This window comes from Epinephelus lanceolatus, chromosome 6 (genome assembly GCF_041903045.1).
Source record: "Epinephelus lanceolatus isolate andai-2023 chromosome 6, ASM4190304v1, whole genome shotgun sequence".
Lineage (NCBI taxonomy): Eukaryota > Metazoa > Chordata > Actinopteri > Perciformes > Serranidae > Epinephelus > Epinephelus lanceolatus.
The window spans coordinates 11,764,926-11,792,505 of NC_135739.1; the positions used below are offsets into that span (position 1 = coordinate 11,764,926).

Here is a 27,580-nt window from a genome sequence, read left to right on the forward strand (position 1 = left end):
GATGAGCTCAGAGAAGTGGGCGGAGCTGTTTCTGGATGTTGTTGATATCTGGCTTTTATTTTGCATGGTAGAGTCTGAGGTGTCATCTGTAGATGCAGCGATGTGTTTACTGACAGTGGTTTTCCAAAGTGTTTCTGAGCCCATGAAATAATATCCTTCATACAGTCATGTTGGTCAAAGGTCATGGACATTCAGTGGTTTTCAGCCCTGTCCCTTACATGCAGAGATTTCTCCAGACTCTCTGAATCTTTTGATGATATTATAGATTGTAGATGTGAAATCCTAAAATCTGAGAAATTTGGTTGTGAAACTGTTTGACTGTCTTTCGCAAAGTGACCGTCCTTGCTTGTGAACAGCTGAGCTTTTTGAGGATGCCCCTGTATACCAGTGGCTGCTGCTGCTCTTTCAAACAGGGGAAGCTCACTTAAAATTTACATCATAAAATTTGTCATTATTGTAGCGAGGTAGTAACTCATGAAAGGGTCATTTAAATGAAGCTGTTTTTCAACCACACTCATGCCATAGAACCACAGCAAAACACACCTCAGAGATTTGAGATGGGTTTACAAATGGTGAAAATGAGCTATATGGTTTATGGAAATAAGGAGCTCCGGACGGCACTCTGTCAGAAGACTCCACTCACCGATGCCGCTGTGTATTTCCAAAGCGCTGTCAGTCACAAAGGGGTTCAGCCTTTTAGACAGTTCCTCCAATCATCATGCATACACCAAGCGTCCTCTCCCGCCTACCGCTCCATTAGGTCCCAGGAAAGCTGAGCCTCCCTGGAAGTGATGATTTTGTCGCATTTATCCAATGACTGTCTCGCTTTGCTGCATGAAAAAAACCTGCTCAGCGCTGTCTCATAGGAATGCTTGGAGGCTCCGCGTCCACCGTGCTCACACGAGAATGTATGACAGGGAGGTCGCGTTTGAAAACTGGTGATAAACAGCTGACGTTTGACCGTCATAGTCATGATGTTAAACGCATCCTAGCACACGTTTAATGCAATGTAAATTCTTATTTTAATGTAAATTCAATAGTACATATTTGATCATTTCTTCTATGAAATTTTAGGGGAAGTTCAGCTTCCCTTGTTGTCTCAGAGCAATCGCCCCTGCTGTATACCCAGTCTTGATGCTGTCACCAGTTTACCTGCGGAACATTCCTAACTGGTGTTTTGTAGCATTCAGCCACCTTCCCAGTCTTTTATTGCTCCTGTGCCAACTTTATTATAACATTTTGCAGACATCAAATTTAGACTGAGTGCGTATTTTACAAAAAGCAAACTATCAGTTTGAACATCGAACACGTCTTTGTACTGTGTTCAGTTGAATAAAGGTAAAAAATGAGCCATCTTCTTCTTTCCATTATCTTTTCATGCAGTCACACTGCTTCTAAAAAGCTTTGTGTTCTGTTACATGGGTAAAATAATGTGTCTTTATGTCTGTAAAAACCTGAAGTGGTTTCCTGTGTTTAGCTTTTGAACAGAATGAGACAAAGTGCGAATAACAGTGTGAACATGGACTGAAATATTTGTTTGAATCAAGTCTCATCTTAAGAAAACATTTAGCTTTCTGATGATTAACATGCATGTCTCAACTCAATCTCAGCATTACTGTTATGTGTTTGTGAAGCACAAATGAACTCACAGTGAAACTCTTGTGTTTACAGACCAGAAACTGAGGAGAGCGAACAATCAGTCGCCCTCACCAACAGGACACCCTCAAGGGGATCTGCTGACGTCATGTTTTCGACTTGAAACATGAATTTTTTAACTAATTTTTTTTATAAACGTTTATTCAATTTTCCAGAAGCATTCAAAAAATCAAATTACAAAATTACAATTTTCACAGGTTTACAAGACTGGTCAAAAAGTGAAAAGAGAGAAGCACAGCACTTAAACAATATGAAAGTCAAACTAGTGAAACACATACATGGGTCAGATTCCTGTAATGTCCCATTTCAAGCATATGTCCAGTTAGTTCAGTTCCAAATTGTATTTAACTCCAAGATGTTCCAATGGTCTCTTCCATTTCTGCTGAAAAGTATGAATCCTCCCATTGATAATGTCCCAATTTTTCAAGAGCCATGACCTCAGATATCAGAGATTTCCACATAAGAACAGAGGGAGGATCATCTCCTACCCACTTCACCATGATTGCTTTTCTTGCCAGCATTAAGAGTGATTGAATCACTTCCTCATGTTGTTTAAGAAAATTGGGGACATTTCCAAGCAAACATAAAAGTGGATTTGGTGACACCTGTTGTCCTATTGCAATACTAATGTTTGCACATATTGCCCTCCAGAATACCTGAATTGTATTGTATTCCCACAGGCAATGCAACCTAGTGCCTGCATGACTTTTACATTTGGGACAATTTGGTGAAACTCCTGCTGTATATTTACTATAAATGTATGGCGATATATAAATATTATGTAGGACATTATATTGTAATTCTTTATCTGTTGCAAATTGAAATTCTGGAGGGTAATCGCAAGATGTCATTCCACATATCGTCACTTATCACACATTTCAGTGAAGTACACCATGATGTTTTAAGCCATGCCAGTTTATCCGCATATAAAATTCAACATTTCTGAATAAAATTTCGACACAAAATGTTTTTGCTCTTTGTGGTTCAGAAAAAACATCTCTAATGGACAAGAATCGTTAGAGTATTCCAGTGAGTTGGTTTTCTCATACACATAATGTCTGACCTGTAAATATTTATAATGATCATTCTTGTATATGTGGTACTGAGTTTTCAGTGATTCAAACGTTCTAAATCTCCCTTTCTCAAAGAGATCATGAATTCTAGTAATGCCTACTCTTTGCCAAGATGTAAGATTTGGACCTAGCCCCTGTGATGATAGCTCTGGGTTTCCTTCCAGTGTTTTTAAAATATTGAGTGGATGAGTCTCCTTGAATATTTTCCTCAATTTCCTCCATGTCCACAGTACGTTGGGTGAAACATGAATTTTTAAATTGAAGAAATTGAGTCATGACTGGATTAACACTAGCACCCACTCCATCCACGGTCAGTAAAACTAATAAAAACAGCAGTGAAGTGTAAGGCCCAATTCCAATCCAATCCCTTACAGACTCACTGACTTAGAGGCGCATTCATGTGAAGTGCGTGAGTGTGTGAGGGCTGTCCCATTGTCAAATCGTCAAGTCAGTGAGTCAGTGAGTGAGCCCTTTATGCCCCCTTACCGTAGGTCAGCATCGATGCGGACTTACGGTAAGGAAATTACCCACAGTTCATAGCGTTGTGACGTCAAATACAGGGGTTGCCCTCAGAACACCGGAAGTAACACGGTCGGCAGATATGCAAACATTAACGTTATGGAAGGAGAGCGAAAAAACAGATAGATAAACAATGAAACATTACATTAACAAGGATTTAAGATGGTACATAAACACACATGAAGTCAGAGGAATACCAGTGGTTATATTCCACACACAAAGAATATATATCTATATTAGGGTTAGGTACCGAAACTCTGTACTTTTTGTACTTGGTACCGATTCAAGTCGATACTACCGAGTACCGATTCACTTAAAATGAAACGGTGCCAAATTTCGGTACCTGAGGTGGAGGCGGAGCGAGAGCGCATGACTCACACCTCAGACTCAGCAACAATGGCGACAAAAACAATGTGCAGACAAAAGTTAACGTGCAGCACTGTTCCTAAATGTTCTCAATAAAATGTTGATACTGAGAAGTTTAGACTATGGGCCCGAACGACATAGTGCGTCCAAATTCACACCCGTTCTTCTCTGTGGATTTTCTCCGCGACCGTGCGTCATAGCGAGAAGCCACGCATATCAGCGGAAACAGCAGAATTGTCCAATGTTTTGACAGCGAAAAATTACAATAAAATGATGTATAAGAGAGCTTTCATACAGCTTTGCACACACATTACTCTTGGATGGATTACTCGTGAACGCAGGCTCGCACAGAAATGCCACGCATATCACATGAAAGCGCAGGACCACACACATCATTGTGCTGTCATCCCATCACGCTATAAATCCAGATCAATTGTCTAAATAAAAACCTGACGAATTTCTTTACAATCCATTATACAGATCTTGTTATCAGTCACTTCATATAGTGAGGAATATCGTATCTTACCACGTCTTAGGCTTGTGTGTGTTTCTCCCTATCTATCCACATTTGTAGTCCGGCTTTCAAGATGCAAATATCTCCATATTGTCCAGTTGACACTCCATCAAACTTTGTATGTCAAAACCAGCCACTTCACCTTTGCGCACCCAGACAACTGTAGCCTGATTATGCATGCTGACAGGGCCGTAGTCACCATATACATTGAGGGGGACACGTGCCCCCCACCAATGCCCAAAATGTCTCCCCAATATATAACTGAAACTGAAAAACAAATATTATCTTGGAGGACATCATTGCACTTGGTTGACTATTTTTCTATTATCTTAGATGTAAATATTGCATGTTTCTTTCAGATAAAACACATTTTTGACTTGTGAATGAGTCAATGGAATTTCTTGCAATAATGAAAAAATACTGGCAATCATGTCCGCCTGGCACAAACCACATGTTTTGGACAGCTGTGAAGTGACAGAATGTCCCACCATCATGGTTCTTATATTGCCAGATTCCAGAGAGTCTCCCCTCTTCAGATATGGCAGAATTTCTTTTTCCAACTTGCTATGGTGAGATACATGTAAAAATGTAAGAATTTAGGCACACAGATTTGTTTTTTTCATTGATATAAAAATTAATATAAAATACAGGCACATAGAAGGACATGGAATGATGGCAAATCTGGTTAGCCCAGATTGTCCTGAAAAAAACAAGATATAGCATGTGTATGTAGCCTTTATAATGACTGTGATATGAGCTTAAAAGTAAAGGCAGTAAAAAATACCCCAAAAAGGCCTAGGGCCCATAGGGTTAAAAAGTACCGAAATAAGGTACCGTTTGGTACCGGTATCGAATTCCAGATACCGGTACCGGTACCGTATCGGTTCAATTATGAACGGTACCCAACCCTATCTATCTATCTATCTATCTATCTATCAATATATATAGATATATATTCTTTGTGTGTGGAATATATGATGACAATAACCGATAAATGATCACGCCCAGAGCCGCCAATGTTAACAACATTTTGTAGAGAGGGGGATAAGTGCTGTCCCATTCCTATTTGTAGCATCCAGAGCCCTTTCAGACTCTCACACTCAATCACTTACAGCTGACGTCAGTTAAGTTAGTGCTGGTTCGAGGCTTGAGTCTTTAGGGGCCGGGTTGGAATTGGGCCTAAGTGTGTGATATTTTACAGACCTACTGCAGGGCTTGAAGTTCTCCGGCATGGTGCCGGATTTCCGGCGCAGGGATATTCTGGTGCAGGAATATTTTTTTCTCGTGAATATTTTATCATCTTGCTGTAGCAACAGTGATTTAACCAGTCGTTTTAAAGCAAAGCAAAGTGATAGTTCCAACTACCAATGGTGTATCACATTACTCAAGGTAAACAAGGACTTCTAGCCAATCAGAGGCAGAGTAGGGCGGGCCTTAAGTTTTCACAGTCTCTCATTCAGTCACGCCACGGACACACCGGACGCAGAACCGAAGCACAGCGCCCAGCAGCGGAGGCAGTTTTCAGTCGGCGTCCATGTTAACCTATCTGACTGTCCACACAGGCCGGTGAGCAGAGCGGAGTGCCTGCGGAGGCTCGCGCACTGCAGCGCTTCAGTTCGGCATCTGGTCTATTTTTCACACGAGCCGTGAGCACCTCTGTCAAGCTGGATAGAGCGGATCATACCAAACAGGAAGTCGGACACAGAAAAGACGAGAGAATCCGGCCAATCTTAGCCTGTTAAATTATGATGTTGCTTGTCTGTCTATAAATATTTGTTCAGTTTGGTCTAGACATGAGAGAGATGAAAACACACACACACACACACAAAAAGAGAGAGAGAGAGAGAGAAATGGCTACAGGTTGGGGGTTGCAATTGACACATACAGAAAAAGAAAGGCGGTGTGGTAGAGATAAGTGAGATAATTTGTGAAGCCACCAATGAGTTGTCACTTGCGAATTAGCTCAGTCAGATAGAAGATGCTCCTTGGTGTCAGAGGTCGTGAGTTCAAGCTTCAACAGATGTAAAACGTACATTTTAATGCATTCTTGTTGTCTTCCTATTCTGCCACTTGTTGCTCAGAATTGCCTAAAATTGCCCGGCCCCAGCCATTTTGTAGTAGCTGATGACCAAATTTTCCTTTTTTGGTGAACTGTTCATATTTCATTATTAAAAACCTTGAAATTGTTATTCTAGCTCCTTGATGTGATACTTGATTGATACTCTCAAAGTGCACCAGATTAATTCATTTAGACGTCAAATGTTCAAAATTTTCTTCCGGGGGGGCATGCCCCCAGACCCCCCTAGCACAGAAGGCCCTCTAAAAACATTTCAGGCACAGGATTTTTTCTTGCTTCAAGCCTTGCTACTGTATCTGAGGATATCTTCATACCTTTATCTTTGATAAATGTCTGCAGCTTTTTTACTGATGGATGTCGCAAAAGTGTCATGGAAACACTTCTAGTGCATTAACACGTCAAGTGGCCCCATTACGTCACCGGACGGGTTCTTTTCCATCCGGATTTACAGGGGCTGCCCTATAATTAAAACAAAATGACACGGTACGTGTGGACAGAGGAAACCGCTATCATCCGCTGCCTTCGTGTTTTGTTAAAAAATGGGCACGGCAACAGCAGTAGATGCAACCAAAACCACATTGCCAACATCAATAAGTTGATGGAGTGGACTCTGGACATCCATTTTTTCTTATGAGAATTCCCGCAAGCTCCGCGAGACGGAACTTTACGAGAATTACGGCTTAGATGTAAAACACCTTTAAATGGAAACACCTGCAAGCCACAATTGTACTTTATCGAAATTGTCAAAATATTGCTTTAATTTTACGCAAAACTGTAATGGAAACCAAGTGTCACTCTGCAGTTACAACTCTAAAACACTAGTCGGTTGTGGGGTTTCTATGAACTGCTGAAGGTTTAGTTGATTCAAACACACATTAAACACACATTAAACATGGCTTAATAGAGACAATTTCAAACACAAGTACACAAATCAGCTTCACTATAACTCGCAGCATTCACAGACAAACACTTGTCTTGATCTGGACACATTTTCCCCACAAATACAACATGCTAATGTTATTAGCACAAGCCCATGGCATCTTGCATTGTATAAATTAGCCTAGCAGCTAGCAGACTTTTCCTCTTCTCATATAAAACCAGGGACAACAGCAACTTTTAACAAAGGTAACGTTACAAAATTCAGCTCCATTACAGCTCACAAACACAAAGGAAACACATTTTCCAAACATATATATCATACTAACGTTATTAGCACAAGCAAATGGCATTTTACATTTTCTAAATTATCCAAGTGACGAGCGGAGATTTCTTCTGCTCATATGAAGCCAGGATAAAATAGACACAAGACTCAAAATGCTATTTTTGTGGAGGCTTTATTAGGGTGTCCGGGCAGCTAAGCCGCCAGGACACTATTGTAATCCTAGGTATTCTTCTTCTTCTTCTTTCTTCTTCCGAGGAAATCATACTTACCATGGGTGAAAACTCACCAAACTTTGCACAAAAGTCCAGTCTCATGCCAGATATCCTCAGCTGTAAACTCAATAGTAGCCACAGCCAATAGTCCTGATGGTGGCGCTACAGCAAGTGTCTAAAGTTCAAAACTTTGAAAATTCATAACAAATCAACCATACGTGCTACAACTTCACAACTTTCATCAAACTCTAGCCCCAATACTGAAGAAACTTTTGTACACTTAAACCTATTAAAAATAACTGTAAAACTTCTTAAACCCTTCTCCTCCCACAATTTTTGCTCAGTTGACACCAAACTTGCTACAGAGCATCTTCAGACTGTCCTACAAAAACTACGTTTCTCAGATTTTTGATTTATCAAAAATTGAGCCTACAGTGCATCAAAATGTTTGACTGTAAACGGTACTATAAACATATACATGCAAATTCTTGCTAAATAAATCTTCAATGTTCATGAAAAAAATGACAAAATTCTAGAGTCATGGTAGATGATGTGTGGCAAATTTCAGAGTTTTATCTCAAAAACTGAATTTTTGACAGCATTTTGAATTTTGCTCTAATGTGAACAATTGGAGTCAATGTAAAAATGGCAATTTTAAACATCAGTTTTTTACTTATGGAGCAAATCAATCATTGTTACAAATAATACCAACATCTCCATGCTGTCTAGATGCAATATGTGTATTTTCAGATTTTTGTCTTAATAACTGAATTTTTTACAGTGGTTTCAAATCTGCCTTTCCATGCACGGATGGCTGCTTTCCTACACAACAGTGAATGGCTTACTCAATTTGTGAAGCCACTGTTGAGTTGCTACTTGCCAAATAGCTCAGAGCGGTAGATGACTGTCTTAGGTTCCAGAGGTTGCGTGTTTGAGCCTCAACTGGTGCAGAATCCACATTGTAATGTAAACATCTTAATCATCTTCCTGTGCTCCAGTTTATTGCTTAGAATTGCCTGAGCCTGACTCATTGGTGTTCAGCATCTACAAGTCTTCTTCCTGCTAGAAAATCTGCCTTCTCATGCTTGAAAACCAAACTTTGCACAAAGATCCAGTGTCAATACTTAAGTGTGAAACCATCTGAGGCTTCTCACTTTGCACATAGCTCAACTAGTTAAACATCAGTTTTTCACTTATGAAGCAAATCAATCATTGTTAAAATGAATTACCAACATCTCCATGCTGTCTAGATGCAATATGTGTATTTTCAGATTTTTGTTTCGATAACTGAATTTTTTACAGTGGTTTGAAATATGCTTTTCCATGCATGGACAGCTGCTAAACCTGCACGTTTGGCTTAGTCAATTTGTGAAGCTACACATGAATTGTCACTGACTAATTAGCTCAGTAAGATAGAAATTGATTCTTAGTCTCAGAGGTTGTGAGTTCAAGCCTCAGCTGATGAAAAAGGCAGATTGTGTTGCTAAATTCCTAAATGTCTTCCAATTCTTCTGCTTGTTGTTCAGAATTGCCTAAAAATGCCCAGACCCGACCCATCGCTGCGCAGCAGCTATAATTGTCTTCATAATTTATTGTTTCTTATCTGTGAAATTAAAGTAAATAAAAGCTTTGTTTCCACTGAGGGAAATGGTGTCAGCTTACAAAAACAGCGCAGTTAGTTACAGTGTTGGCACCATGCTTACAGCTTGTCGGGGCTTAGTGAAAGGTCAATTTCAGGAGCTGGGAAGTCCATATAAGGTAGGATGGAGGGGCGGATGGGTCCAACAAACCCCGGACTTTCACCTGGGAGGCCGGTTTTAGCTTCTGGTATGACTGTAGAGTCAAGCCATGATGGTTTTTTTTTTTTAAACTAAACACCAGCTTGTGATCCACAGCGTAAACTGACAGGCTGTCCTGGAATGTCAACAACAAACGCAGGAGGATATCTAGTGTATAATATGTAGATGTAAAAGGCAACTGACAAAGTGCCGATATGTGACAGCTTCTGGATAAGAACAGGATGAACTGGATGTAAAATTCAAGGTTATAATAATGAAAAGATAACGAAAAGGTTAAGAAGCATTTTAATTTGAATAAAAATCCAAAATATAAATTTAAGTGTACAAAAACAAAAAGGATAACATTCAGAGGACGACATGTTTCACCAACTAGTTTGTTTCAAGCCTACTTCTATCAGATCCAACATTATAGGAGAGAAATAGACAAGGAAGCCTGTGTTTTCACTGTGCGCCAAACAATATGGCACCCACTTACAGCTAAACATGGCATTAAAGTCCGCTTCTTATAATATTTGAGGCAAGAAATAGGCAATGCAGTAACATGATCTTGATTTATATTTGATCAGCACTGCCTAGTTTACTGTTTCTTTGGATTTCCGTTCTGAGTTTTGGGGGGGTTGAGCAACAGCCCAGGGGAGCCAAGGAAACTAATCCATTGTATCTTTGTCATTTCAGCTTTGATCACATTTCGTGACGCTTAGTGATGGTTTTCTAAATATGCACGTTCATTTTCCTACCGTGTTAGTTTGTGTATCAATTTTGCATTCCTGCTCTGATCAAATATGCAATATTTGTTTTTATCGTTTACTGTAAAACTTCAATTAGTAGCCCGGGCTGCACAAAATTGTTTATTATCCAGGGAGGAGACAATGTTATCGATAACTGAAGCTGGAGCTGTTATGTCATATAACAGCTGAGTGCTGCTGTTGGCGTTTCCACGTTATGTTGTAACTGACTATATTGTTAGAAACCTTTTGTACCCTGCAGCAGACCTTTTTAACTTCATTCAATCAGAGGACAGACATACAGTTGTTCCCAGTAGCGTTAGATAAGTCACAGTTATCATGTTACAGCTGAAATACAAGACGGCTGCAAAACAAAAACTTACCACTGAGGAGAAACGTCCTGCTCCAGTGTTTGTTTCTAAGCTGTCCGTCGACTGGTGTTTTATGGAGATAGATTTGTTCCATAATTATGTGTGTGAACAGATCAACAATCTGTGTGTAAATGTGTAATCTGTAAATATGAAACACCTTCCACAAATACAAAGAAAAGGATTTGTAAACTCACAAAAATATTTTGCAAGTATAAAACGGATCTGCAAATACACACATTCCACAAATAAAAAGCATAGCCTATCTGTGAATACATTAAATTAATTTGCTAATAAATGAAAAGCATTTGTGAATATCTTCCTAACATTTACAACTTTCAAACAGGTATTTGTGAACTCAGTTTTTATTTGTGAATCGAAAAAACATTTGTGGATCTCAGTTCTACACGTGTGGATTTGCTTTTTACACATACGGAGTTTTGAAACAAACTTTCCGCCAGTCTGAACGACAATGCACTCGTATGACTCGGCCATTTTCGGATAGCACGTGATCACCGGCTGATGAGGGAGGTGAAGTCAGATAAGGTAAGGGGCGTGATGTTTCCAATTCACGCTCTAAGCGTTGCACCAATCACAACAAACTGAGTGAGCTGACCAATTAGAGCAGACAGGGCTGCTGGGGAGGCGAGACATGAGCCAAAACAGAGGCTGCGTCCCAAAGGCCAAGTAGTATGGATTGTAATAGATCAAATTAGTATGTAATATGTCCGAAACTGTAGTAGGGAGGAGCAGTATGCTACCACCCCTACTAAACACGCCTACATTGTAGTATGATGGCAGAGCATACTGCATATATAAATATATATATATATATATATATATAGATATATATAGATATATATATATATATATATATATAGATATAAATATAAATATGTGTGTGTGTGTGTGTGTGTGTGTGTGCAACAAGCTAAAGATTTAAGTTGCACAAATATGCAATTATCAACACACACACAGTTTTCATTGGTCAAAAATGTATTTCTGCTATTATGATTATGAACAAAGTGGTCTGTTTTATACTGGTATTAAGTTAGTTTGATATTGGACATTCACATTCATTTGACATTCAAAAGACAACAACAAACAACAACAATAAAATAAGTAATGATAATAATAAATACTAGTACTGTTAAAACAAATGATGATTAAGTTTGGCATAATGAAAGTACATCACGGCAGAGCAGTTTTATTGGATGTCACTGTACTGTGTGAGGTGACAGGTGTTCAAAGTGACTCAGCCTACACACATGACAGAATGTGCTGGTGGAAATGCTGTATCTAGATATTGATATTCAATGAACTAATCATTTGATTGACACATGATGTTAGCGTTGTGACACTTATGAGAAGTGATGATGGTTGTCATCACCATAACAGGTTGGATTATTTCAAAAACAATATAAAGGATCTTCAAAGTGCAAAGTTTAAGTTTTTGAGTGTGGCATGTCATGTCATTGCTTACCTGTGGCAGTGAATTAATTATGTGCAAAAGCTGGCAGACGCCTCGCATTTTGCATGTTGAAAAGCATGTGAGAGCTTGCAGACATGTTGCTGGTGGGTAAAGAGTGGCCAGCTTAATTTTTGGGCAATTTCAATAGTCACAGGTGCGTTCAGATTTTGGTGCAGTACCTAGCCAAGCCAGCAGATGGAGTGTTTTCCCACCAATCTTTTAGTATGTTCCAATGGACCCAACTTGTTTAGTAGGTAGGAGAAGTATCTAGTGGTAGTACGTAGTAGTAGTATGCAGTATGCCAGTGGGCCTTTCGGACGCAGCCACAACGTTTCAGACGGAGGTGCTGCAGCAACAGTGAAGCACATAAATCTATTACACTAGACCCTAATGTTTATATCACTATGACCCTGAAAATAAGCACAATAGGTCCACTTTAAAATGTTTGTAGTTTTACAATACATAACTTTAAAGGCCGTTTTTCTCAAAATGAGTTTCCTCAGACTCTGAGCTGCAAGCTGGAAGTTTTGCTCTCTCCTTCCCTCCCACTCACACGCGCAAGCACGTGCACGTGCAGACCTTCAAACTTCATTCGGGGCTCATATTTCTGTGTAGCGGAGCGTCGGAGGCGGTCCACGGTTCACAGACATCATCACAGAGGATTTGCCCTCCATCCCCAGGAACGCATCATTTCATTAAAGGACGACTGTTTAGCCTATTTATGACAACAACTCAATTTTGGGTCATTTGGGGATGTTGTGCATATTTTAATCGTAGAGGGAATGTGTCTCCCCCTTTAATATGTATTGTAGGCCTAATTATGGCCTGGCAACAATATAACAACAATATGACACAATATTAGAACCATATCAATTCATGGTGGGCTTCTGTTAAAACGTGCGCACCCTGTATGCAGCTTGACTTCCCCTCGACTCGTCTTGCTTCCTCCTTGAGTCACACGCTCTGACTCACCAGTTTGGCACTTGGACTACTTGTCGGAGACGGGGCTGCCCTCCCAAGAACTCGAAAGAGATTTCCTGCATCCTGGTGCATTCTAACGGGTCTTACATAGCTTTAGTTTTATTAAAGGATGGTAAAGTTTCATTAAAGGAAAGAGACTATGACGACAATTCCGTGACAAATTTGGAGGCAGCTGCAAAGCCAGGAATGACCAGTGCATGTAAATATTAGCAGTATATTTCTGATTCTGAATTATTTTTGATTTAAATTAACCTTGTGTATGGCAGAGGTGAGAAAGCATACAGTATTGCATAAATCTGTCAGTGGAGACAGAGAGAGAGCGAAAGAGAGAGAGAGAGAGAGGGAGAGGGGGAGGGATTTGCACCAGACTTCCCGTAAACGCCCCGCAAAGTGCGCAGAGTCTGCATGTTGCTTCCGAAGTTCCGCCTACCGACCGACCGACCTCACTCTCCGTGCCCTGCGAGGAGGCCTCAGCTATTTGATTGTTTTAGAAGTGAACGTTATATCTACGGAGGAAAAGATTTCACTCGTTGCCAAACACAGAATGGATTTTTCCTCGAAGATGTGGACCGGCAAATCTCACCGTCGCAGCGGGTTTAAGACGTTTCTGGGCGGATCAGTAACACCAAACGTCGTTTGGACATTAGAGAAAGAGAAACAGTCTTTCTCCTCGTCGCCCTCGCGACAACTCGGACATTTTCTATGTTTGTGTGAAAGCTGATGCTTTTTTTAACATCGACTTTTGGAAGCTGCTCGGTGTTTTCTGTCTGAAACACGTCAATTTTAATGGATTTGACTAGTTTGAGCTGCTCTAATATGGCGGCAGATGGGATTCTGTAAATTAGTCAGTTTCCACCATTGCTCCTCCTCCTGGTCCTGGTTCCTCCTCTACTCCTCGGACAAGCGTAACAAATGACTCCAAATGCAGCCCAGTCTCTACCCCCGGACGTGTAATGCCTGCATTTTTTCCTCCATTCTGCCCAAGGAAGCTGAACTACAAGGTGAGTGCAGTGTCCTCATTTTATGATGAAAGCTCCAGTTAGGAAAAATAAAAAGTGATGCAAACTGTCCAAGATAAAAGTTTTATTCTGGTCAGGTGGGACAGATAGCAGGAGAGGCATGTGAGGAATGTGTATATCACTTTTTATTTATTTATTTTTTATAATTTACATGCCTCCACATTAATAACCCATTCAGGAGACTGTACAGAGCTGTCGGGTATAATCGGGTACAATGTTCTGATCGATAGTTATTTGGCTTTTCAAGATTCAGGAAGTTAATGTCATGCAGGGCAAAACAGTGGTTTACTCTAGTGCTTTTTTTTTTTTTTTCCTACCTGTCTGCAGTGGTCTTCGTAGCTTAGCGCCACGAAAGGGTGTAAGCTTCTTATGAAGATTGATGCACTGTTAATCTTGCAGTCAAGTATTTTATACCTATACTGTGCGTGGTTGTGACCGTCATCCACCCTCCCTGGAGACTAGCCAAACTTTTTTGAATGGGGGCCAGATAAAACAAGGTGAAAATACTTGATGCCTGCCTACAAACTGTATGATAGTCCTGTCATTGTGTGGTGAAGGGTAAAAATGCAAAGTGATCTTGCTCGATTAACCATTATTGTGTAAAGGGCCACATATGGTATATTTTGAAAGTCAAGCTGACCAATCTATATCAACATTTGAGCCAGCATTACTTACTTTAGAAGACCTTCTTTTGGGGTTTTTTTTTTTTTTTTGGACACTTTTTTTTTTTAAGCCTTTTTACACTTTTTCTCTAAATGGGCAACGTTTGGGGGGAAAAAACCCAGAAAATTATTTTTTATTTTTGTTTTTTTAAATAAAGTGTCTCAACATTAATAACCCATTCAGGAGACTGTTGAGGGCTGTCAGGTGTTATCGGGTATAATGTTTTTGTCCATATATATTTGGTTTTTTAAGATTCAAGAAGTTTATTGCCATATGCAGGTAAAAACAGTGGTTTACACCATATGATGAAATTCTTAATTGCGAGTCTCCCTTCATGTAAAACATTAATAAAAATAGAATTGAAGTTAGATTTTTAGAAAAATAAATAGCAGAAACAAAGAACTAAGTTTAAAAAAAAACTGAGTTTAAAAGCAAAGTGCACCATGTAATGAAAACATCGCAACAAATCAGACCAAGTTGAGGTAGTCCGTGAGTGTGATGGGATGGATGGAATGTCCCACAGTGCCCAGTGCTGGACTGAGTAGTTTGTAGTTTGCAGTTAAGTTTGGTGTTTTATGTTCCAAAACACAAATACCACTTGTTGTTTATAATGTGTCTGTTGAGAACAAGGTTGTTTATGCTGGTTGTTGTCATTTTGTGTTAGTTTGTGGGTTACGTCATTGGTGAGTTGGCTCTTGCACTTCACTCAAGCTACATGAGTCTTACTGATACTGTTGCTTCTGCTTTCAGTGTTTAGTTGTCACACAAGGAGGTAATTGTGGGCAAACTGCATCCAAGCATTGTCACTTTTATGATATGGAAAGCCCAAAGAAAGAGCGAAGAGCTGTCTTATAATGAATAATTAAGTTTAAGATAACAGGAATAAGTAGTGTTTAGTTGGTCTCACTATTGAATTTTTATGTAAATAATCGTGCACCTGAAGTCTGTCTTTACTGAAATAAAATATCCACCACCCATTAAACATTTCATAATTTCAACAATATACTGTTAATTTAACACAATGTAATACATAAAACCTTGCATATTTAATAAATCTTAAATGTAAAAAACAAAGTCCGCCTAAAAAACAGTGGATTTTCCTTAAAAAAAAATATCCAAACACCATTATTAAAACTAATAATTATGATTGAAATCAAAACAATCAAGTGTAACTCATGATTTGCATGTAACTTTACATTTAGTTTTAATAAATCTTTAATGTTTAGAAAATGTATCCACTAATTAAAAAACAGCTTTACCTTAAAAAAAAAAAAAAAAAATCTAAATACCAGTATGAAAATATTTATGATTATAGTTTTTAACAACATAGAAGAAAAAGATACACTTGTATACCTGCTCTACTGGTAAGTTATCAGGATCATATCAAGTGTAATACATGATTTGCATTGTCACTTAACAGAACACATAAAAGTCTTATTTATAAAAGTCGTATTTTAAAGATCTTTTAATGTTTAAAAAGTACACTCACCAATAAAGACAACAGTATTTGTACATTTTTTCAAAGGTAAGTCTGGTATAAAACCAGTCCCTCCAGAAAATCGCGATCTTGCAATCGCAGTAATTAACGCAAATTCAACTAAAGTCCGCAATATTTGCGGGGGCTTGAAATTTTTCCGTGTTCTTCCACATTGAAGTCGTAGCACACGCGACGTCATTTCAAACGTCATCAGATGCGTCATCAGATGTGCTAATGGCACATGCATATGTTTAAATGCATACAATATGTGTTGAATGTATTAAAATGTTATGTTTACAGAAGATGTAGGTTACATGTTGTTATACAGTCAAATTGTCTGGTTTGAGAGCTACAATATTCACTCAGGATTTTTTGCAACATTATTGAAGTCAACGTTTTGAAACTAATGAAATAAAACTAAAGAGAACTATGAAAAAACATTTGCAGCTATATTTGTAATATTCAGTATGATTATTATAGCGAGTGATTACATGACTTATTTTTTTGGAGGTAGTAATTAAAAAAAAAAATCACACTTTTTTTCTCCTTTTGTCATTAGCTGCAATTTTTGTCATTTTCCCGCAATTTCCCGCAAAAAACATAGAAAAATGCCGCAATTTTTATCGCAATTTTTGACAGTTGGCTGCAAATTCAAGGTTTTTTGCCACTAGATCCTGGGGGGACTGTAAAACAAGTAATTGTGATCACAAGAACAACAATATGCTGTTGATTTCATATCATGTGTAAATGTTAACATGTGATATCACATAACATGATGTGCATTTACCGGCTATCAACTTATTAAAAAGGAGCTACAGCTGGCCAATTAGCTCCACAGCTCCCCCAAACGCACTCCAGGGTTCGGATAAAGTTCCTTTGATGTTCATGAAATTTGGGTGGATCATCATCAAGAGCGTATAATTTTTATTTTATTTTAAATTTCACTTGACAGGAAGTCAGCCATTTTGGTTTTTGTGCGTTAAGTTTCATTTTTACAAATGTGTGTTTGAGGACTTAAGGATGAACAAAAAGTCACAGAACTTTGCACCCATGTTCACACTAGTAATAATTTTGATGTGGTGGTGCAACTGGGGTTGGGCATGGCACGTCAGCTGTATAGCACCCCCAATTATTTTTAGCCTTGGAACGCATTGTTGATGCCCTTGGTAAACTCTGGATGATGGTAGAATTATTACTCTTCAAAATTAGAAATTTTGGCCTTTTATTATAGTGCTTCTATCAGGCCAGCTTTTTTTTTTTTTTTTGTTGTTGTTTTTTTTCAATACATTTGTGGTACACCTCTAATGTATATGTGTATACACACACACACATATACATCTTTGACAGTTTCTGCCACCTGCATTAAAGATAACTAACAGGTTTTTTAAATTTTATGACGATTCATCAGAGGTTCAGTCATTTATGACCAAATTTGTGCTGGGCCACATTATTCTTCAGCAACACTTTCACACCCCCATACATGTTTGGACAACTTATTTTAAAAAAAATCCACTGTTTTTTGTGAGCTGATGGCCCCTTCTATTGAGCCATTTCAAAAGATTTGAAAAAATAGTTTGCAACATCTTTGTGAAACATATCCTGTAAGTTTTGTAATGACTGGACAAACAGTTTATAATTGATAGTCTGATTTGTGTTGTTCCACCTTAATTTTTTTTTTACTTGTTGCGCCTCCTAGTGGGTGATTTGATCGAAGCTTTCAGGGTGTGTTCTTGGTACTTATGTGGACATATCGTGCTAGTTTCGTGTCAATCAGATTTATGCTGTCAGAGTTATTACTCTTCAAAATTCAAAATTTTGCCCTTGATTATAGCGCCCCCATCAGGCCATTTGTAGTCAATTTCATGTGTCTAACGTACTATCTCACTCAAAAACATTTCTGAAGAAAAAGTTTAATAATAATAATCCCAATTATGTTAATGAAATTAATAATGATTACAATATTAACAATAATTCTAATAGTAATGATCCCCAATGAATCAGCACAAAATCAAAAGTTTTCAGACCCTCTGGCTTGAACCCCTAAAAAGCACATGTTGGATGTAAAATTATCTGTCTTTAAAAATCTTATGTTGAGATAAGTCCCATCAGTTATTATTTCTGAGACAAATTAATATGATTGAGAAGACATGTTTTAATGTTGTTGTTTTTTTTTGTTTTATTATTTATTTATTTACTAGAGATACTTGTTCACTAATTGTAAATACTTGACTTACTGATCCACACTCCATACCAGTTGGAGGCGGTAATGAGCCAAATTTTGTTGCCATCTGCCATTAAACCTCAAAGAAGAAGAATACAGGAAATACAACAAGGGAACACAGCGTTACACACCCACAGCCGAAGCTCGTTAAGTCTGTGTTTTTGTAAAGATCAGCATTCCTCAACCTGAATGTGAGTCATGATGAATTGTATCATAGCTCAAATGGCTATATTACTGCAGAAACTTAACCTCTGAACTGTTGGATCACTCTAACCACTTAAACTATATGGGCACAAGCTAATGCTACTAAGCATGCTAATAGGCACTAGCATAAAGTAGTTACCCTCAGTAGTTGTTTGACTGCTGCTCGAGTAGTTACTTTTCCTGTTGTCTGTTCTTTGGTACGTTACAGAGTACAGCTGAGTAATTCAAAGCATCATGTTTGTACATTTAGAGTGTATCATAAGGTAATAATTGTAAGTGGCTAGCAGGCTAATTGTGAGAGTATGGACACCTTACACTACTTGTGTCATAGCCAGGGTCCAAAACTAACTTTTCAAATTTTTTGCCAGCCAGGCAGGTATTTTACCAGCCAACCAAATAAAAATTGCTCTTAAGTGTTGTAATTTGCTATCAGTATTATTTAGCATGTCATTTGGGTCTTGTATGCGATTCTCAATCAATATTTTACTGGTGTGCACTAATATTAGTAATAATGTATGCTAAAATATGAATAACTGTTTCAACAATTAAGTGTAATATTTGGGTTAATGAATTCTGTAGTATTCTTACTACAGTGCAAAAAGAATCTTTCAATAAGGAATTTGACATAAATCACTTACTTCAGTCCCCTTTGGACAGCTGAGACATAAGATTTTAGCTCGACCAGACTGCAACAGCAGGGCCTGCCCTATATAAACATGAATGTCTGACCAGTGGTGGACGAAGTATTCAACGACATGACTTGAGTGAAAGTAAAGATACTCTTCGTCAAATATTACTCCAATACAAGTGAAAGTTGTTCAGTCATTTTTTTTATTTAAGTGAAACTGCACCAACTGATTAACATAGCGGGGATCTAAATAAAATAAATAAATAAAATAAAAATCAACCAGCTCCCCTGATGAGTAAAGAACAGTCCCTAAAGTGCGGTGAGGTTTGTGGATGGTTACCTGCCACAAAGAGAGAAATGTGATCAGCTCGTTTCTCCTCTGACACGTCACATACTTGTGTGCTGCCACGGCTCGGCTGTTCAGGTACTTTTGGGCAGTCATGACACCAAGAAGAGGAAATTATTGGACCTCGAGCCGGACTTCTCCGTCGCTGGTATCTTGCACCATGGAGCACTATCGCTGCCGTATTTGACAGGAATACATTCCTGTCTGTGTCTGTGACCCCTGTTCAACCCACAACCAGCAGGATTCGCCTTTTGTTTCTGCTGCTGGTTGAAATCTGTACTCACACAGCGTGTTCCTGAATGATTTCTTTTGCTCACACAAAACTATTTTTAGTCGCAAATGCATGTGACGCACTTATGTGACCAAAGATCATCTCTGCCTGAAATACACATTAATCTGCCAGGAAACCAGCTGATACCAGCATTGTTCTCCAGTAACAAAAAATGCATTTTTCGCTGGTAAAAAAAATAATGGTCTTAAGAATTTACCAGCCAGAGACAAAATCTACCCGTAATTGGCAAGTGGCAAGTGTTGGTTTTGGACTCTGGTCGTAGCCCCAAGGGGCTTAGGGTGCTCAAAAATTGGCACACACATCAGAACTGGTGAAAATTGCAAGGATCTGCAGTGACTGGTTCAGGCGTGGCCAATTAGCTCCACAGCGCCCCCAAACGCACACCAGGGTTGGGATAAAGGTCCTTTGATGTTCATGAAATTTGAGTGGATTGTCGCACTCACCGTCAAGAGCATCTAAATTTATTTATTTTTTTCATCTGACAGGAAGTCAGCCTGGGGTTGGGCATGGCACGTTAGCTCTATAGCGCCCCCAATTATTTTTAGCCTTGGAACACACTGTTGACGCCCTTGGTAAACTCTAAAACTCACAAAACTTGGTCCACACATCAAAACCTGTAAACATTGTGAGAACATAAAGCAACTAGGTTGAGTGTTTATAGGGCTCTATAGCACCTCCTAATGTGTGGAACACCACAGTGTGGACAAAGTTGCTCTGATATTCACAAAATTTGCTACGCACATTCCTTATGTTTTTGTCATATTTCTAATTGGGTTTCATAAGCTATGCCCACCTGGACGCCAGCCATTTTAAAATTTTGAGTACTGTTCATAATTGCAAACTCCTCCTTGAGTGTTTGTTAAATTTCTTTCAAATTTGGGAAGTATAACCCTCTGACTAATGTGCTGCTAAATTGTGAAGGACTTGGCGATAGTTCAGATGATGATGTCACAGGTCATGTGAGAACACACCTTTTTAGGCACTTTACATGTATGGAGCTTTATGACACTCCTACAGGATTAAATTGTTCCATTTCAAATTCGGTGGGTGTGATCTGCACATAATGTACAGCAACATTACAAGTAATTAGTGTATCTTCTCTAGCGCCACACGGTGGACAAAAGAAGTGACACAAAATTTGCAAAAGGTCATTTCTAGCACCATGCACTCGGCGCAGTAAATACAATCGAACTCCTGGGGGAGTGTCTGATGGTGACTTTTAAATGCATTACCATGCCAACTGGTGTCTCACCAGGCCCCTGACGTATGCAAAGGTGCGAGGGCCTATTAATTGCTGCTTGCAGCTTTAGTGTCATTGCATAATTTCTGCACACTTCAAAAGCTGATGTAAGGGTGTAGCAACACTGCCTGTATAAGACTTTTTAAGTGTCTTCCTTACTCTTTTTTTTTTTTTTTTTTGCCTCTGCGCCGGCAATTTGCGTAGCCGGAGGCATTATGTTTTTGGGTTGTCCATCTGTCCGTTCCATCGTTGTGAACAAGATGTCTCAAGAAGGCTTCAAGGGAATTTCTCCAAATTTGGCGCAAATGTTTACTTGGATCAGAGTCCTGCACGGGTCCAGTTTTCGCCCCAACCCGACCCGGCGATGTACAAACCCGCACCCGAACCACAAACCCGCGCCTCAGGCCAATTAGTACCGCAACCCGGTCCGACCCGTTGAAACACGACCCGCAGCCCGACCTGTAACCCAGATTTAAAGTAATCATTTTGGGTCATATTGGCTGAATATTGAACAGCATATTGCCACAGTTAAGGTGCCAGTAAGTAAACAACAACCTGAATGAAGCAGCTCTCACAATAAAAACCTGACTTCAGCTCCATCATCAACCCTCTGTGTTCTTCTCCCATACGAGTGTAAAAGCACTCGTTTGTTACGTTTAATGCTTTTAAACTTTTAATCTATGTAAAGGAGCTTTACATGTGTAATAATAGACTTACTTTCTGTCCAGAGTGACGTTCAGCAGTTACGAGCCGTCACGTGTTTTTAGAATCCATCGAGGAGAGAAGTAATCCATCAGGGAAACACTTCAGAAACATTATAAAGTGATAGTTGTACGTTTTATCCACTTATTTCTCAAATACCTAAATAATTATTTACTGTTTTGGAAGCGGCACTTGTTAGACGGTGGCAGCCATGTTGATTCTGTCGTCCACTCACAAATTGTGTTATTAGATGGTGAAACGCGTGTAAACAGCTGAACCAATGACCGTTGCGAAATAGCGGAGGCGATCCTCAGAGAGTAAATAATGACCAAGATAGTTATCTGTAGTTTACCGAACTAATGACTGATGTGTTTATCAAAAACCTGCGATCCGACCCGCATGTTATTTTTTCCACCCAGATCCAAACCCGGGAAAAAATGTTTCTTTAAAAACCACCCGCAAATCAGCTGTTTTTGCAGGTACCCGCGGGTACCCGACCCAGTGCAGGACTCTGACTTGGATTCAACAATGTTAGTTTTAATTAGTGTTAGTTTAGGTTAGTTTTTGGCCTTCAAAGTTCAAGATCACTGTGATCTTGTCTGTCTCATTTTTGTGAATGCGATATATCAAGAACACCTTAAAGGGATAGTGCACCCAAACATGAAAATTCATCCATTATCTACTCACATATGCTGATGGAGGATCAGGTGAAGTTTTAGAGTCCTCACATAACTTGCGGAGATCCATGGGGAGAGTGGGTAGCAACAAAACTCCACCTAATGGAGGCTTATGGCGCCCCAGATTCAAACGTCCAAAAACACAGGCTAAACATGGGCTACAATGAGGCTAAAAACAGAGTTCAAATGACGTTTTTCTAAACAACTTTTTACGTCGGGGCTTCAGGACACTTGGATCACTACGGATGAGCAGTATGGAGATATTTTGTGGTTTCAATTATGTGTTTTTGGACGTTTGAATCTGGGGCACCGTAAGCCTCCATTAGGTGGAGTTTTGTTGCTACCTCCTCTCCCCTGGGATCTCCGGAAGTGTTGTGAGGACTCTAAAACTTCACCTGAGCCTCCATCGGCATATGGGTGAGTAGATAATGGCTGAATTTTCATGTTTGGGTGCTTTTTAAGGGAATTTCTTTAAATTTGACACAAACATCCACTGAGACTGAAGAATAAACTGTGTAGTCAAAGGTCAAGGTCAGTTTGATAAAACAAAATGTGTTTGGCCACAATTCAATTTCGTATTCTAATTATGACAAAACTTCACTCAAATTGGATAAAATAATGAAGTGATGGCATTTTATATCCAAAGGTCATGTGGCATCATTATGTTCTGCATAAAACACTTTTCTGGCCATTATTTAACGTCATATCTCAGAGACAGGCAGGCAGTGGGTGTGAAGCATCCATGTTTTCACAGACAGGGATGTAAACTGGTGCGCTGAGGCATACAAACGCACGGTGCTAGTTCTAGTTTAATGTACATTGATACATTCTGCCAACATTCTGTTTATATTGTTTCTTGTTAATGCAAAACCACACATATACAGAGTACTAATATTCACAATTCATCTGACCTTTACTTCCCCAGTGTGATCCAGCTACCCTAAAGACTGCTGTTCTTCTTGGTAGTGTCAAACAAATAAATACTTGTTGCTATGAGACGCACCCTGTGCTTTACAATCCTAATCTAGTACTTTCTTGGACAGAAATATGAAGTTAAACAATGGAAAGACATTTGGCACCAGAGGATTTGATGTATGCTTAGTTAGGTTGGTTTATTGCTATGTATTTTGACTTTGAATGTGTATTGTTGATGTTGTTACCTGAACATGCAGTGGAAGTTTTGTGTCTTTGTGTAACACTAAAAATATCTGGGAAAAAAGGAAAAGAAAATTGGTTGTTGGTAGCATGGTTTCACTTTATTTTTTAATTAATTACCAAGCATCTTCTAGTAATACTGAGCAACTTAGGTAAATTAATTTGATGTAGCAAATTCCAGCCAGCTCTAAACCCATGTCACCAAGAGTGTTTTTCCTTTAGTTACAGTCACTCCTGTTGAGCTGGTACCATCTTACATCATGTTTTTATGATCCTACTGTTGATCCTACTGATCCCACTGTTCACCATTGACACTTTCAGCCTCATATGGATGGACCTGTATGTGTCATAGTAAAGTGATATATCACAGTGGAACATGTTTGCTGTGGCATACCAAAAAACACCAGTATCAAACCACAACACATGCCTCCTGAACAAGAGTGACACACTGTCAGACTGCTGAGCATGTGTACTGTTCAGGTATTTAGTAGACGACATAGTGCACATAGGACCACTCATTTTAAGATGCTGTGTGTGTGTGTGTGTCCATATGTGTGTTACACTGTCAGCCCCTGATTCAGACAGATTACAAAAGAAACTTTTGATGACTTCTCTCTTTCTGTTGTCCCCTGTCTCTCAGGATGAACTGTTTCAAATCGTTAAGTCCAACTGCAGTGAATGCCACCGTGCTATATGACTTTCATGATGACGATCACCATTTCTGGAGTAGGAGCAACCTGACGGTCCCACTCCCTCCATGTGTCTCCTCCTCCTTCTCTGCTCCACCTCCTAACTCCAACTGCCTGGTCTGTCATGGCAAGAAGATGGTCTTCGCTATTTGCCGTAACCTGACAAAGGGTGTGAAATTGACAATGGAGGCTGGAAGTGACTGGGTCAACCTCACGGCTACCGGTAAGAAGCTCAGAGTTTTCTAAAACAGTTTGATTCCACTGAGAAAAGCTTCACTGGGTCTTCACTATTAACACAGCAAGAACAATTACAATGCACCAGTTTAGTGGCTGATGTTTTTCTGTTGTGCCACATCAACTTAATGCTGACGAAAAAGCAGGGCTCCAGACAAAAGCCCCATTTCCACCAAGCAATACAGTACGGTTCAGTTCAGTTTCCACTGTGAAAAGTTGTGGATGGTACCAATAGAACTGTTCTGTACCGTCCCCATGTTTGGTCCCCCCTCTGTTGGGGTACCTAGCACACAGATCTGGTACTAAAAGGTGGAGCTGTGAACACTGCAGTCTGTTGATTGGTCAGTAGAGGACGGTCACTCTGCTCAGAGCTGAGTTGTGTCTGGTTTTGAGGATCATGTGACCACTGTTCATACTGTGGAGAGTTTTATTAGTAGACTGTAACTATAAAATGAAAAGATGTTTTGCTGCCTCTCAGCAGCTGGAGTCTGAGAAGAAAATAACTTCATTCACTGGGTCGACTGCCGGTGACTTTTAAGGTGGAACATTTACTTGTAATGTTGCACACCTTAAATTTCAATATGACAACTTTGACCATTCAGTTAGTTTTTATTGTCTCTATTTGATGACAGACACTTTTAGTAATGAGTGGATCTTCAGGTGTTTAAAAATATTGGACTGGATTATGTGAACTGCATATATTCTAATCCTCACTTGGAGGAAAAAAAAAGCATTGCAGAGCATCACTCCTGTGGGCTACAGTAACACTAAACCCCTGAGCTTGCCTGAGAAAGACTAAATGCACAAAGCTGCTATTTTTAAATATCCCATGGAGAGAGACTCTCACTGCAGCCTGTTCTATTTTGTTCTGAAAATGTTGGCATGCAGCCTCGTTCTGTGGACGATAAACGAGGTGCAGACTGATAAAGGAGGAAATACAGTCAGTGCTGGATGGAGCAGTGAGTGACAACAACCCCGTCCACATTTAAGAGTGCGGTTTGCAGTGGAAACGCTAAACGGACCGAGGGTCTAGGTACCATGTCTGAAGGGTTACTGTTGGTTCCACAGGTACTATACCAAAAGTGTTTGGTAATAACAGGGCTTACGGCTGTGGTAGATGTGTTTGGGACGAACAGAGATCTTCCCGGGATGCCGTTGGGATGAAAACACGCTATAAACTCACTACCCATGCCTTAGAGGATGCATCATATTGTTTCCCTGATAATTCTATATTGTGAACAAATCTGCAGGAGGAGAGCTAGTTAAAAAAAATGGGGTGCATCTTGCTCACGCATTGACAGGGAGTCCTTTCTAAATTTTATTTGTAAAGGGACGCAGGAGGTGTACACAGGGACATCACTGTCTGTGTCATGTTTCAAGTCTGCTGTGAGCACATTGGTAATCATCTGTATCTCTGCTTGTGTAAAACGAAAGCCCAAGTAAGAAATAAAAGTCATCATGAATGTCCAGTGAATATAATCTGTAATGGAGAAAGCAATGCCAACGCAAAATTACTTATCCCACCTTTTAAAGCAATGCGCTATGACAACCGCTATTTTATGCAGAACCAACCAAGAGCTTGGTGTAAGATTTACGTTTTGAACTTATCATTAGTATTTCAGCTGGTGCTAGTGTAACTCTTAAAATTTAATATTGCTTAAACTTCAACATAATATAGAGATTGTGTTACTTTTCTGTTGCGACCCAGTGCTGGTTCAGTAGTAAAAGAAGCAGTTAATAGCAGTAGTAGCAATAATGTCAGTAATTGTAATGACTGCAGTAGTAGAATTGCAGTTGTACCAATAAGAAAGTAACAGTTTAATAGTGGTAGCAGCAGTTATAGAAGAAACACTTGCAGTAGACATAGTAATAAATGTAATATTATATTGGCATTAAAAACCTTGGTTTCATTGTTATAGTTGTGATGTTTAACAATAAGCTCTGCTTTTTACAGACTGCCCCAAACCTCCCTCTGATGGTGGTGATGATGGTAAGTGTCACATACATTCATTATTTACACACTTTTCCTGTCCGATAGTCTGAACCTCAGGTGTGTTAAACTGTCCCTAGTTCGTATCACCCCCCCTTGAAGATCCGCATATTTATTTGAACCCAACAGCGACAAAAAAGCCTTTCTCTATATGGCTATTTAGCGTAGCCTCGAATGGGACTCGGTGCTACCATCGTTGGGGAGATATATCATCAGGAGGAAAAGTGCCGCAGAGAGTGCATCACAAGGAATGAAAACTTTGCAGCAGTCACTAATCCTGGCGTGATTGAAATTTTTTTTCATGTTCCTAAGATGAACTGGAAAAAACGCCCCAGGCCTGCAGGAGCTGATGGACAGTTTTCAGTCGGGTGAGCAATATCGTCCGTGTCGTCTCTTTGTTTGCTTTTACCGAGTGACCTTGCGTACCTGTCCCAGAGCCAGCTGCAGCTGTTGCTCACCACTGTATCCCTCCGCGCAAGATGTACTGACCTTCTACAAGTGCCATGCTAACCGCTGTCTCAATATGAAAATGATAGAGAAAGGGCATAACTCCCAAATCGTCAGTATTCTTTTCACATAATAATGCGGACTCAGCAGATGACTTGTTAACTGTTTATTCCTCCTTACACCAAATGTACACGGCTGCTTCTCATTGTTTCCAGTAGCACAACAACGGTTACTACATTACCCAGAATAACTTGAGGCTCACACTACTACGGTAGCCTTAGTAGCTCAAAATACACAACAGATTAGATTAGATCAGAACAGAAACACGACAGGAGAATTTACTGAGTAATTTTGTTGTTTCCACTAATTACTTGGACTGACCTGACGTTAGTTAATCCTCTCGCTCTCCAAAACAAATGCATGCGGTAATTGTAGGCTGCAGTTGGAATTTTACGACACCAGGCTGTGGGTGTCATACCGCTTCGACCAAAGGGGCGCCATAATCAACGAAAACGAAAAATTCCGCACAGCTGCTTTAAGTACAAGTAGAAATGCATCAATGTGGAAACACTCTTCGCCCTTTGTTTAAAATAAGTGCCATCTGAATAGTCAGTAGGGTTTAAATGAGCTGTATTTTAGGACCATCTGGTGGTCGACTGTAAGCTACACTGTA

General features: G+C 39.5%; 1 protein-coding gene across 5 annotated transcripts in view; it reads left to right on the forward strand.

The window, feature by feature from the left end:
* The window catches only part of LOC117250933 (uncharacterized), a 39,747-nt gene that overhangs the window by 7,309 nt on the left and 4,858 nt on the right, over nucleotides 1-27,580 (forward strand). Inside the window, exons 1-3 of one of the 5 annotated variants that reach the window (XM_078168623.1) lie at nucleotides 13,301-13,924; nucleotides 24,188-24,459; nucleotides 26,425-26,460. In XM_078168623.1, the coding sequence (XP_078024749.1) occupies nucleotides 24,189-24,459; nucleotides 26,425-26,460 (307 nt within the window). In that variant the 5' untranslated portion in view covers nucleotides 13,301-13,924; nucleotide 24,188. Of the gene's footprint in view, nucleotides 1-1,671; nucleotides 6,315-13,300; nucleotides 13,925-18,274; nucleotides 18,495-24,187; nucleotides 24,460-26,424; nucleotides 26,461-27,580 lie in introns of those variants that run through there. The other 4 variants (XM_078168625.1, XM_078168622.1, XM_078168624.1 and 1 more) reach the window with 4 other exon arrangements.